The sequence below is a fragment of the Pseudomyrmex gracilis genome, unplaced genomic scaffold, assembly GCF_002006095.1.
Source record: "Pseudomyrmex gracilis isolate BER0280 unplaced genomic scaffold, ASM200609v1 scaffold_160, whole genome shotgun sequence".
NCBI lineage: Eukaryota > Metazoa > Arthropoda > Insecta > Hymenoptera > Formicidae > Pseudomyrmex > Pseudomyrmex gracilis.
In genome coordinates, this window is record NW_018020744.1 from 302,565 (window position 1) to 317,420 (window position 14,856).

The following is a 14,856-nucleotide window of genomic DNA, read 5'->3' on the forward strand; positions in this document are numbered from 1 at the left end:
CATTCCTCCGCTTGACGTCGTCTTTTCGGTAAGGAGATGCGTTGTATCTTAATTAATTAATTTAACTACTCCGTTAGCTTTACTTGTCTACACATGGGTACCAGATCACCACGCTTTTTTACATTAAAACCGAAAATATCTCATACGCCATCTTCTAAAAAAAAAAAAAAAAAAAAAAGATAAACATATCTTAAGATAACGCGTGTGCGCGTTGCCTTTTAATTTTGTAGACATAAAATTATGTATATTATTATTATTATTATTAAGCTGCGTATATAAACGCGCACAAACACACTGTAGAAAAAAACATTATTGCGTGCACAAAAAAAAAAAAGGATGACACGTGAAGCTGTTGACACTCACCTCGTAGGATCTGATAAAGGAAGACCTTGATGTGGTCCGGGCTGAGATGCTGCGGGCTGACGATGATCTTGTGCAGGTCGCTCTGAAGCAGCTCGGTGATGACGTATCTATATATCTCGTTAAGGAATTTATTGATTAGGATCGCTTGTGTTATGCTAAAGTGTCGCGTCGCGGCAACCGGCAATTAAGCAGGTGATTCTCCGTCTCGGATCGTATCCGTGACCCTAACCGAGTTCAAACAAAGCGACGACTCATTCGGTCGACTTGTCCGATTAAAAATAATAAGCGGCGTTTTTGAACGTCTTAAGCATAGTTGCTACGCACGATAACATCGAAAAAAAAAAAAACAAGCCATGATTTTTAAAACACGTGGCAATTTTCATGTTATAAATAATTATCGTATATGTGTGTGCGCGCGCGAGTAATCTGCCACCGAGTTACATCAATTTATCAAACCTGCTGAAGTAAAAAAATGCAATCGTGCTGTAACACACGGCGCAAAGTAACACGCGCGCGATCACTTCGTCCTGAAATATCCGTGTCGAGAGTGCGGTCGAGAGAGTTAATATTTTCGCGGCGCTTGATTTATGATGCGTTCGAATGCATTTGGCGAGTGACCGAGCGCGCAACCGATCGTCAGGGATAACGTAATAGATAATGAATATCGATACACGCTCTCGATGCTATCTACTTGTCTGCTGCCGAGAGTGAATCGGCTCGTAATGAATATGATTGTCGATGTCATAATGCTAAGAGAGAGAGAGAGAAAGAGATAGAGTCTCTTTTTTTCGCTCTGTGGCAGAATGACATCCGCTATCAAAGACGCGTGAAAATAAACAAAATAAAATATCTAGAAAAATTACTAAACAAATATCCTAGCCAAAAGTTAAAAACTTGGCGTTTGTTTGATCACAAACAACAACTTCATTTTTTTTTATCTCAAACACAAAAAGTTTTCTTGTAAAAATGTAACAAATGAATCGGAGTAAAAAAATATCGATATAAAAGAAAGAAACGATGCTTTACGTCAGAAATGAGTTATCGTTCATCCTGTATATACGATTTTGCTGTAAACGATGTTGTATTTTTTATCGCAACACCGGGAGAGATTTCTCACAAACGCGCGTTCTCAATCCAGGGAACGTATAACGTTAGAGAACGGCGCGATGTGTGGTGTGACATAATTCGGTTCCGAAAACTCTCACGCGCTTGCGGGAGACGATGTTCGGAGGGAACGCGAGAGAGCGACCGACAGAACGAACGAAATAGTATAATGGCGGAATGAGGTCGACCGGGTAGGTTGGAATGCAGGTAGAGACTGCCCTGACGCGAACCTGGCGCGGTATGCAAGTCAAGAGAAAGAGAGAGAGAGAAAGAGAGAGAGAGAGAGAGAGAGAGATAGAGAGATAGATAGAAAGAGTAAGAGAGAAACTGCGAGAACTCGAACTGGCTTTGAGAGGGAACTTGAAACCAGAATTTGAAACTATTGTAATTTTTTGATTCTCGATGAAAATTAGACGCGCGCACTTCGTGCTATAATTAAACCTTGATTTTTTGCTCGTCGGCTCTTAAGTTATTTATTTAAAAATATACGCATTAGCGAAAGTACATTACGGCTCTGGAGAGCCGTTATTACACCTAGGCGCAGCCAGGTTGAAATTCCGATGAATCGATCCTGATCAAAGGGAACGGGGCAGATCGGCTGGTTCCTTTGAGTCATCAGCGCTCGACGTTTCGATTTCGCGATGCGAAGTGGAGTAGATACCGCCCGGCCCATAGTGCTCATGACGCATAATTACCCGTTTGATAATTGAAGCGTAGACAAGGGTATGTAGACGAAGTTTAATACCGGAAACCATCGGAAGCCGTAAATAATAAAAGAACAGATACGCGGGATGAAAGAAGAAGAATCGAGAGATTGTTGTTTCAGATCCAGAGAGACATCCGATGGTCTTATAAAATCGTTAAACGTTCGACATAAAATTCTCAATTTACGAGCGAACTTTTATATTGTACCCCCCCCCCTTGCGCGATTTTTCTTGACGAAACATATTTTTCGTGTCTCTCTCTTTCTCTCTGTTCGCCGTGCGAGAAAAATCAAGTTTAAAAACGACTAAAACTGTGATTCACCCACGACGAGTGGCGTTTCGCTCTCTTTCGAATTGAACTTTACGATTACGGGAATGCGATATCTCTTCTGCGTTACGTTGTAACATCTCTATTGCTGTTTCCGAGCATGATTGATGGCCGTGTGCGCGCTTTTCGACGCAAACAACTTGCATCTGAAATCTCACCGGGAAAACGCATCGTCCCGCGCGAGAAGGGTGAGTTCTAATAGTTTCTTACAATCCTCTGATGCGCGCGCGATCTCTACTGCTCATTAAAAAAAAAATGCAATTTTATGCGCAAGTATTAAAAAAAAAAAAAAATATATATTGAATTAGAAACTATAAAATAGAATTCGGATACGATTCAAACGAGATAAGATAAATCTCTTCTCCTCGTCTCGCAATTCACAAGTTATTTCTCTCTTGCTCGTCTTTGTTGCGATGGATTTTTTTTCTTTTTATCTATAAATATAAAACTTCATATCGGATTATATCGGCGAGGAAACGCCTTTTTTTGCGGTCTGCATTATGCCACGAAGGCGCGCAACCAACGTGACAGTCGAGAAACGATAACCGGAAGCGATATCGCTTACCGGGTAAAAGAGAGGGGAAGTTTCCAGGATTCAAAAGATCGAACTATAGGCTGTCTGACCGGTCAACCGAGTTTTCGAATCGTGAAAAAAAAAAAAAACGACGACACTGCGAGAGAATCAGAGAAAAATCATTTGAAAAATTTAAGTCTTCTCTCTCGCCGGAGAGTCTCCTCCGACGCGTCCATCACCACGAGAAAACAAACGCGTGACAAAAATATTTTATATGAAAAAAAAAAAGTATTAGTACAATTAAAAAATAGTATAACGTTATGCGTTAACGTTGGAAAGTATCAGACTAAAGCGCAATTTTGTCGGAAAGCTCTCTCGTCGTCGGCATTGTGCAGAGTGCTTAAAGCAGCGCCCGCGCGATTGGCGGATCGATGCGTGCCTGCCTGCCTGCCTCCTGGTAGGCACGTCGACCGGTTCCTGGACAAAGCGAGAGTTGCCCCTAGCATCCTCTCTCCCAGCTCCGCGCCGCGCCAAGCGAGCGAGCGCGAAGGGAATCGAGTATCCTGCCGTTTTCTCCCGTCTTTTCTCTTCCCTTCCTATTTCTTTTCTCTCTTCGTTCCTCTCATCCGGTACCGGTTCAGGGAAGAAGAACCCTGAAGACTCCGGAGTCCCATATCTCTCTCTCTCTCTCTCTCTCTCGCGAAGAAGCCGCTAATCTTGCGATGGCGATATATTGAAGGGTGTGATAACGCGCGAAAGGGTTGTAATCCTTTAATACCACCGTAATACGTTCAAGAAGAATCAAAGCTCCGAGCAATTAATTTTATCCTTTCCGGCGAAAGTGTCGGAGGAAAGTGATATCGCGCGATTGAAGATCGAGATCTTCAACATATTTTCTCGCAAGTAAGATTATACACAGAGTTAACTTCGCCGTGTTCGAAACACGTTTGTGTCTCACAGAAACGAGCATTGGCACAGAGCGTCTCTTCTTTGTTGGATTGGACAACAAAGAAGAAGTTGCCAACAACGAAGACGACGACAAGGTTGATGATGATGATGATGATGATGATGATGATGATGATGATGATGATGATGATGGAGGCTTAGACTTGGAAGTATTCGAGCAAGGCCGATCCGGCTCGTCCGACCGGTCAACCGAGTTCGAACTCGACTCGCGCGAAACGACTTCGAGAGAAAGAAACAGAACTCTCGATAATTTTACTTCTCTCGCAAAACAAAAAATGGCGCAACCTCCCCTGCGGCGATTTGTGAGTCGAATATGATTTAAATACGATCTTTGTTGTATCAAGCGACAATAGTCATCTTATTCACATACGTAACTCTGGGTGTGTGTGTGTGTTATTATCTCCGTTCAACATCTTGACTAATAATATCTGGGCGCGATTTCGAGAGAACAGTTGTTGCATAAATGCAACGAACTCGCGGAACGGGAGAAAGAGAGAGATTAATTATACTCGTGACACAGCGTGCTCCGTTTAAAAAACCGGGAGAACCGCATAGAGAATCAGTTCCCGCGACTTTTCCTTCCGCGACTTTTCCCTCCCAGGAGGGGTCACGTGCTCGCTCGTCCGATTTTGCATATATTTAAATACTTTCGCGATGAATCTCTCGCCGGGGGGATTTACCGCGCGCGCGGTATAAATTTCAAGTTGCGCTCGCGCGCGCGCGGCGTCTATTTAGCGCGAGCAAAATGAAGGTCCTTCGCGGCGAGATAAATTCTTTCGCCCGTCACCTTCGATCGCGAACCATTGTGCTCGAGCTCTCGTTGAGAGATTCAGGCGAGGACTCGCCGCCGATTTTCGCGCGTCCGAGATATATCTGTATTCGAGAAGAGAAGAATGTCGACGATAAATCTTGTGCGGCACCGCGCGCGCATCGATCCCGCGATCCCGTTAAATTTAAAAGCGTCCCGGACGCGCGTCTCGTCGCGAGGACGTTCTGTTAGAGAAGGACTTCCAACCGGTTGAGACGCCTATCGACGACTATCGATTCCGAACGTGGCGAAGGTTTTGCAACGTTATAAAAAACGCGAACGATGTTGCGGTGTAACGATCTTTCATATTTCTTCTTCCTATTCTTGACTCCGAGCAGAAATCGTTTCTGGAAAAGCGATTGACCTGTTTTTTCTTCGACTTCATATATCGAAAAAAAAAAAACCACTGTGCGCTTTCTTTCTGCGATATAGAAAGCGAGAGAAAACTTTTCAAAATTTAGTGATGAATTTTTCATCTAGTCGAGAGAGATGAAACACGATTTTTTTGAATTAGCTTCTAATCGTCAAAAGAAGCTAATTGATTTTCTCTCTTCTCGCTCGCGCGCGTGTAACTCTGATCATTATTTCAGAGCGATAGCTATTCGATAATATTTTATATACGCGTGTCAAGTGAGAAAGGGGGAGGGAAAAAAAGGAAATGGTAGGAAACGGGAGGTGAAACGCGAACAAAGGACCCTCCACAGCTCGACCGAAAACTCCACGTGCGATCGATACCCACAGAGCGCGATACTCGATACGCCTCGAAGAAGCTGGACGCGCGACGGGAGGAAGCTGCAATCAAGCTCGGAAATATAAAACCAACTTGCAACGATCTCGTGTTTCAAGTCTGGTAACATTGTCGCAAATTAATATGCACGGTTAGTTGGTTTTTTTTTTTTTTTTTTTTTTTTGTCATTTCTTTTCGTAAAATTGACATCTGTACTTTTGATACCGGACACGCAAGTCATCAAATGTCAGGACGAGCAAAACGCCGATGTAAGACTTTGACACGCGAACACAAAATTTTAGATTATCACACGGAATTAATTTTTTTTAACTTGTGTTTTGGACACACACACACACACACATCATACATTAACAGTTTTTGTTTAAGAATCCGCGCGATATCCTGTCCTTCGCTGTCTGGCGTTAGGCGCCATCCACAACGCCCGACTGGTAGATAATCAATAAAGTTCCGCGTCTCTCTCTCTCTCTCCCTCTCTCGGCGTCGCGACGACCTCTTATTTCGTCGATCCTCGAGATATTCCGGAATGAAAACGATGAGTAAAAGAGTTCCCAACGGTTCGCGCCAGTAATCGTTTATCTCGAAAAGAACGTATCTAAAAAATCAGTACTTTTACAAATTTTTTTAGAGCAAAGTGTTTTTACGAAAAGGAACGTAATTTTTCACATCAAATTCGTTAATTTCACGTTAGTCAAAGAAAATTAAGTTGAACGAATAGAAGTCAAATTAACTTGGTAAATAGAGATGTGAGTAAAAAGACCAGGCGTTCATACACTTTGTGACAGGTTTTTTTTTTTTTTTTGCTCGCGGTTTTTGCTGCGTGCGCGGTTTTATCATTCAACAGCATATAGCGCGCGCGCGTCACAAAGTGTCCTCATTAATAGCGCGCGTTCTAAATACCGCGCATCGATACTCAAAGGGAATAACTCACGTTAAAAGGGATCACTGAAGGAGAAATAGAAAATTATTCACATCACATCGCGGCAACGTGAAAAACGTCAAAAAGAATGTTAAATCGTTGCACCGCGCCATAAGTTGCTCCTGACATTTCGCTTAAATCGACGTGACTGTAGAAAACAACTATTTTTTTTAACAGCTATACTTTTCTCTGATGCCAAGAAACATATCTAAGATTTAAAACATCCTTATTTGCCTCGTACCCGTAGCTGTCGGTTTTTATCAAAAGAGTTTTTTTTATATATATATATATAACTTGCATCTTTGCGTTTTAAAATTGATTTTTTGTTGCATTACTTTTCTGACCGTGTACGTTTTGTACACACTGCAGATGTGCAAAATGCGCACCGACTGTGAAAAACGCGCAAGCCGCGAAACGAGTGAATAAATTGTGTGTTTCTTTTTTTTTTTTTTTTATTTTCCCTCGCTTTCCAATATAATTTCTAACACGTCAGTATAAAGAGTCTCGTCTTTCGCAAGTGGATAGCGGCGTGGGAATCCGCGTGTGCGTGCCCACGCACGCGTGCGTGCGATTCGCGTTTTTCCGAGGCAGGAAGACAGAGAAAAGAGAAACGCCCCCGCGGTCTGTCTTTCTCTTCATCAGATATCTATTTGTTAATAAGCAACACGTAAACCGATCTCCCGTGTCGCAAGAAACGGAAATGTCGTTACTCGTCCGCTTAATCGCGCGTGGTGAGTTAGGTGTGATAATCGGCGAAGACGCGGCTGACGTAACCGAAAGAAAGAGAGAGAGAGAGAGAGAGAGAGAGAGAAAAAAAGAAGAATGAAGCAAATCTCGATAACGCGCGGATGCAAAAATACCTGATTGATTGCGTTTAATTTATCAAACGTGATTCATCAAACTATTCAATGCAAATGATGAAGACGGAGTCAATGTTCACAGAAATATATCAAATTTTTACATACACGCGAGAACAAAATTTCTGTTTGTTACATTTTTTAAATTAAAAAAAAAAAAAAAAATAGCTAATTTTCGCAAACTAAAATGTTCTACTCACCGCTCGCGCGAGTAATGACTTTCGTCTTTTTCACGAATTGTTTAAATTCGGCGCGAAGAGAGATGCGACGAGGCGAGTGAATTCGAGCGTCGAAAATAAGGCGGAGGTAGCCGAGGTTACAAACAAGCGAGCGGAAACACACGAGTGCGGATCTCACTATTACCATAAGGAGACAATGCGAGATACGAGCTTGGGCGGACAGAGAGAGCCTTGTTCGAGCGCGCCTCGTTCTCGCCGGAAACTCTTTTTCCGCACCGGAACCTATCCAGGTCGACGCGAGAGGCGTTTTTCGTTCTCACCCGCGCGGTCGTCCCTCTCGCTCGCCTCCGATTTTCTTCGGCGATTTCCCGCCGACGCCCCCCACCGCGCGCTCTCTCGGGTGAAACGTGGGAGGGCAATGTGATGCAACCTCCGGCACGCATTGTCATTGGAAATACAAAACGTCGATGTCAACGGTGACGCTCGCGGATACTCCAAAATAAACTTTCAGAATCCGATGTGTAAATTTGTTGCTTTGATCAATCGAGCGGATAGAGAGCAAAAAATGCATAATGTCTCTTTTCGCGGAAGGAGAAACAAATGTGTACGTATATGTACGTACGCCACGTCACCACTCAATGCTAATATGCGAAATATTTCTTTGTTTATGTCAATATTTTCAAATAACAGTAGCGCATCTGTGGAGAATATCTAATTTATTCAAGAACCTGTGCGACAGCTATCGATTCACTTTTGTTATTGCAAACGGTATGGTATATTTTTAAACAAATAAGAGAGATTCAAATCAAAATCATTGAAAAAGAGAGTCAATTATTCTTCAGCACACTGACACGCGAGACTCTTTATTTCCCGTTCGAAATCAAGCAATCGTTTTCCGCGAATGTGTTACGTCAATCGGGCACGCCGGCTACCGCGAAAAATATCGGAACATTAGCATAATAATGATCACGTGCGAGTACCGCGCCGTTAATGGATTAAAAAGAGTGGGCGGATTGTGTGTAATGGCACGGCTAATATTAATCAAGCGGTAAAACACGCGGATTCGTTATATTCCGTCGTTTCCAGAGGAATCGCGAAGACATCGATCGATCGATCGATCGATTGTATTTAAATTGCCGCGCAGGAACGAACTAAGAACGAAAAAACAAAGATGTGTAACTTAACTTTTCGTTTCGATACCGTTGGTTACACCCCGAAGAACAATGTTATATTATTAAAATCTTACCGGACAAATATTATTGCGCGAAATGTATCGATTAATTATTAAGACGTCGCGCGCCCGAGGTCCAGGGAATATTTATCACAGGGACTAGTTTTCTTGCTTGTACACGTCCGAGGAGAGTCGGTTCCCTTGCACAAGGACTTGTTGACTTGGAAGGAAGACAAAGGGTTCTCGCCAGGAGGGAGAAGCGAAATTAGTTTGCGGTCGCCGGGAACTTCAAGATCAAACCGTCAAACTCGAACTCGATGTAACCTGCCCGGGTGCAATTAAAACCACTGTAATTCGATCTCGCGGAAAAGCCGCGATGAAGAATCGAGTTATATCGTTACTCGAGAAGTAACGCCCAAATCGGTCGTTATTTTTAAATAATAATTTCCTTCTTTTTCTCTGAAAAAAAAAAACGAAGAAGATTAGCAAAAACAACGGGAATTAACGCAAGGAAATCTAGAAAAAATCGAACACCGTTCCGTTTAATCCCCGCAATGTGCGCGGCTCTCGGTAATCGTCGTAAACGATAACCCGCACGCTCGTCACACACGTGCGAGCGCACGTGTGGAATAATGAGCCCGGAGGGGAGGGGAGGGAGGGAGGAACTGGAATTTTTACTCGTCGTATCATTTTTCTTTGATGCGATACGGGCGGACGCGAGACCGGTGATCGCAAGAACGTCATGCGGGCCTTCTTTCCTTTCGCGTATTACGTGTCTCCCCTGAAATAGCGCGGTGAAAACGCGCGTTGTTATAACGCGTAATCAAATCCACATTGTCTCTCTCTTCTCTCCTTTTTGTCTCTCTCTCTCTCTCTCTCTCTCCTCGTCGCGTCGATGCAACGGATGCAATTCATGTGCGTGTTCCGTGAATCACATCGATCGTAATCGCTCGATTTCACCGCAATACCGTGCGGTTCGCTTTTCCTCGAGCTGCGGAAAATTCGTATTGTACTAGTCACGGAAGAGATTGGCAAAAATTCGAAGTAACCCTTTCGCGCGGCGAAAAATCGCGTGTCGTAATGTCAATCGTACGCTTATCGTCGATTTATTAATTTATAATTTGATCCACTTAACGTGATAATTATAATATCAATGTTATTGACGTTCATTGTAATTCAATAATTCGCACATCGTTATAACGTTCTGCAAAATTGGAAAACGACGTTCGGGTCGAGGTGCTTTTTCACGGAACGGAAAATGATCTCGCAATAAGCCGCGTGGCGCAATCATCGTAAGAGCGACGGATGTTGCGTCGATCTGACGGAAATTAAGAACAAGCATGTAAATCAGCTTGATAATCGCGCGCGATGGATGGTGGACGTGCCGCGTGGATCCGCACTGTATCCGCGCGACGTCACAGGGAGAGAAGTTATGGTTATCAGGTACACGCGCGCGACATTGTAAACGGCGATGGGCGCAACGGCGGAGTATATGCATGGGCGGTGTACAGTCGGCGGCCGCAGCCGCTGCTAATGGCGCACTATCGACGTATCAATGGCGCGCTGCGGCGTGCGCATTAATAATCCACATGATTACCATCGAGCAAACTCATCCCGAGCACGCGCCATGGCGTATTCATGGTGTTCATCGTCCTTCTCGGACGGAAACCGTTTTCACTTGGCCCGATCAAGCGAAACCGGAACACACGATGTGTATCTCCTCGTTAAACAATTGAAAACTGCGTGCGTGACCGCGACAGCACTCGCCATCCGCGGAGAACAATCGCGGACAGAGAACATCTTGCTTGCGATTTTCTATTGCGCGTCAATGATTCGAATTCTACTTTACTTTTCAACTCAATTTCTCGCAGTAAAAAGTAGTAAACTGGAAAATATAACCGGAGGACGTAAAAATGTAAAAACGAAATAAAAAACAACGCAAAATAATATAAGCGCGTTAAAAATTGATAATGACAATGCCAAACGCGCGTCAACAAAATGTTTTGGCAAAACTTTTGGAGCAATCCCTTTCCGCGACTTTAATCTAATACCGCGGTCGATGATTTCCATGTTACGCAAGCTAAAATCGGGAGTCGCTCCTTAATTAGAGATTAGGCGGCTGCGTTTCGGTGCGCTTCAAACTTTGGCGCCGCGTTGAATTTTTCATGCGGACGAAATTAGAATCGATCGTCCGACTCGCGGTTGGAGGGTCGCGGAATTAAATCGCGGGAACGGTCGGGGGGGAACAGCAAGAGGGACACAGCGGGAAAAGTTCGGGAACGCGGGGTGCATCTCTATCGATGGATTTTCCGCGGCCGCGCAATTTGCGCCACGATTATTTATTTGTCGACGCGATTAATGTCGCTTCCCGACTGTGAGAAAATTTATCGATCCGCGCGACTCCCCGGGTTTTGTTTATTAACTTCTCTTCGTCTGCTTATCTATTTATCGATGGATTTATAATGTTGTTTATTCTCATGGTCATTCGCTCGTTTATTTATTTGACTTATCTCTTATTTATTTTTATTTAACTACTAACTGACAGACGAGCGCGTTGTTAACGTTAAAAGAGAGTAAACGCATTTTGACACTTTTTCAAACACACAGTAAAAAAAAAAAATAAAATAAAACAATTTTCATTCCTAACCGAATCAAATTCGATCCCGCGATTTTTATTCGTTAAACCTGACTGCAGAAAATGAAGAGAGAAAAAAATAGGATGGCGAAAAGAATAGCGTTATTATTAATGATGATTTACGTACTTGCAAGAAAACACTATCCGGTGGGGGTCCAGAGATGTGTCAGAGATCCCGGAAAAGAGAAAGAAGAAATGAAATGAGAGAGAACGTGAGGAGAACTGATTTATCGTTCTCGCGTCGCGATCGAGATTAACTGCCTGTGAACATTCCCGTTCATTTAACCCATCGATCGACGGATCGTTCGCTCGATCATACGATCCGCGCTGAATGGCATCTAAAGCGAAGACGAGGATAATCCCGCAGGAACTTCATCTCGACTACCGCAATAACTTCCTGTTTCGCCATCAACCGGAAAATTATCTTTTTAATGTCTATCACTTGTACGACGACAAATGAAAAAAAAAAACGCTTCTTTTCGCGTACCGTTTGACAATTTTCTTACATTAACAAAGTGCGGTAAAACGTGAGCTTTTGCGAAAACGATTTCGCGTCCGTAACATTTCTGATTTTGCGTTTGGGATGTAAAATAATGAGTTAAAAAAAAAAGAGGAAAGGAACAAAGCGAAAAAAAAACCGAGGGCAGGAAAACGTAGATTTGTCGAACGGCAATTATTCGAGATAGCGAGAGAAGAGTTTTCCCTCTTCCATCGGGAAAGGAATTCACAGAGAATTGCGATCGTGACCTGTGTGACTTTTAATTGCCGGCGATTAAAAGTTTCCGCGTCTTCCGAGACGCTAGTTCGACGAGAGGTCAACGAGAGGGGAAAAAAATTTTTCTTGTGAATCCCCTCGGAAAAATTCGCGGAATATGCAGAATCACCTTTGTCCCTCTGTGTACGCATTGTATTGTCCGAACGAGAGGAGGAGCAATTTACAAACTTCGGATTAAATCGAGCGAATTAAATTAAAATCAAATTAGACGCAAAAAAAAAAAAAAAACTTGCTCTAATTCGGCGTCTCGAACTTCGCGTCATAAAAAAAAAAACCTTCTCTCGAATCGTGAGAGAAACTGGATGCGTTGCAAAAATTTATACCTCGATCGTCGACGAGAGAAATCACCTGCTCGGAGAATCCCGCATCCGAGATTCATCCGCGAGTATCTTCGAACGCAAGTGTTTAAAAAAGGATACATTTCTTGGAAGAAGTCCAGATGCGGCGGCTGAAGAATGTCCAGCGCGGAAAGGACCTGCAAGAAGCGGAGACACAGGAAGAGATTGAGTATCTCATTCTGACCGGACGAGGGAGAAAATGCGATCGATTCCGCGTCTCTGTGGTGCAAAAAAATAAAAAAAATAAAAAAAAACAAAGCAACGCGATTCAGCGAACGGAAGTTGCGAAGAGGAAGACGAGAACGCGCGCGCTGGTCTCTCGTCCTCGGGGGAAATAAAAGACGGAAATTTCCAGTACGCCAACTGCGCGACGTATACAGGATTTTCTCGGGCGTTCGTCCAAATGCTAAACGACATGTAGGTTGCTTACAAAAGCGAAAAATAAGAAGTCTATTATTATGCTTGGTTATTTTATGACAGGAATTATTTTACCGATGTTTCCAAAGAGGAAGAGAAGAAAGATTCTTTCCGTACACAGTAATATAGACTCAAAATAATTATTGCGGGCCTATTGCATATTCGAAAGTCTAATATTACATTTTTAACACAGGGAAAACATTTAGACTCCTTCCGATCCCGATGATGACTTTGTTTAGAAAACGAGTAAAGCATCGACTATCTTATTCAATGACGTGAAAAGAGAATAGCGCGTTTCTTTGTGTTTTCACACTTTGTTCCGATCGGATATTTTGCCGTCTTTGCTGTGTTTTCGCCATGATGTTCATCAATCATGTCCGAAGAAGCAGACGGGATAAATAATACCACTCACGTTATCGTGTTTGAAGAAGCAAAGCATTTTCAACTCCCTGAAGACGCGCTTGCTGCTCACGAGACTTTGAAAGACGTTCGGCAGTTTTTTTAAGGCTACTCTTCTGCCATCCCTCGGATCCGTAACAGCCCTGAAATCAGAAAGAAAACAAACTAATATACACTCAGTTTGGCAAGCAGTGTGTGTGTGTGTGTGTGTTGTTTCAAAAGTGAGAATATAAAATATCTTGCGATCATTAACATCTGTATATAAGCAATCAAAAATAAAAAGAAAGAAAAACCTTGCGAATAATTAAAGATAAACATCTTTACATCCAATCTCGTGTTAAGTGTCAATTATTACATAAATATATGGCTCGAGGTCTCGTTAAAGGAGGAGAAGAGAGAGCCGGGATCTCGGTTGATCTCGGTTTTAATTTCACCGCAATCACAAGCGCGGAGACGCGGGAGGAGGAACGATCAGAATGATCAGCTAAATAATGTTCGGAAACGCTCGCGTCGATGATAAACCCTGGAAACGCGAGTGTACGAGAACTCATCTCTCCTCTCCCTTCCTCCCCGCAGCTCTGCGCTAGTTCCCGGAATAATTATTATCCCTGCAATTAGTCCGTTTACGGCTACAGGTTCGATTTCATTGTCAGCGTAGTTGTCGGTTACCGCAAACCAACCGATTCCGATTTACGACAACCGAGAAGAGAAAGGGAGATAGAGGATGAGAGAGAGAGAGAGAGAGAGAAAAAGAGAGAGAGAGAGAGAGAGAATCCGACGCGGCCAAAATCCCATTTTCGGTCGTCGCCCGTGTGCCATATCATCTGCCCAGACAGATAAAGTAATTTCCCTCCCTCCCTCCCTCCCCGCCGTTTTTAAAGTGGGTGAGAGAGCAGAAGGGAGAGAAAATGGCTTTTCGATCGGCGACGATTGCATGATACAGAGATATGCACGTGTATATTTGAACGAAAAATACATAAGAAATAGAAAACACGATACGCACATATATATATATATATATATATATATATATATATTTTATACGGAAAAATATGTTGGTGTAATGCAAATTTGTAGAGAAACACCAAGATGACGTTTCTATAATTCTACAATTTTACTATTATAAACTTCATTATTTTCCGCTACTTCTTTCGCACTCCGATTCCCATCCAATTATTCAGCGATCGTCTGTTTCAACTATCGGATTCCACGCAAGATAAACGGGAATGACAAATTTCGCACTAATCAGGCGTCGGAGTCGTTAGCTTCGTTATGGGCTTGCAAATCGGTTCGTTCGCGCGCGAGACGCTCGCGACTCTTATTCGGAATCGTGCGCGTCACATTTGCAAACGCAAAAACAGAAAGAAATAAAAACTAAACGAGGCCGTTGACGAACGGCCAAAACGGACCCATTATCTTGAGTGTCATCTCTGCGAGTTTCACTTGCACGAATTTCCATTTACAAAATACTCAAAAAAAAAAAAAAAAAAAAAAAAAAAACCAATTCAAGAACGATCTTTACTTCGGCCAAGAAAGTTTGCGCGCGAGACGCTCGCGACTCTTATTCGGAATCGTGCGCGTCACATTTGCAAACGCAAAAACAGAAAGAAATAAAAACTAAACGAGGCCGTTGA

The 14,856-nt window shown here is 43.0% G+C and overlaps 1 protein-coding gene across 1 annotated transcript in view; it reads right to left on the minus strand.

The window, feature by feature from the left end:
* The window catches only part of LOC109857464 (serine/threonine-protein kinase NLK), a 78,277-nt gene that overhangs the window by 24,865 nt on the left and 38,556 nt on the right, over nt 1-14,856 (minus strand). Inside the window, exons 3-5 of the mRNA XM_020433772.1 lie at nt 13,236-13,365; nt 12,488-12,543; nt 364-470 (exon numbers count right to left, since the gene is read on the minus strand). Coding sequence (XP_020289361.1) covers nt 364-470; nt 12,488-12,543; nt 13,236-13,365 — 293 coding nt within the window. The remainder of the gene's footprint in view (nt 1-363; nt 471-12,487; nt 12,544-13,235; nt 13,366-14,856) is intronic.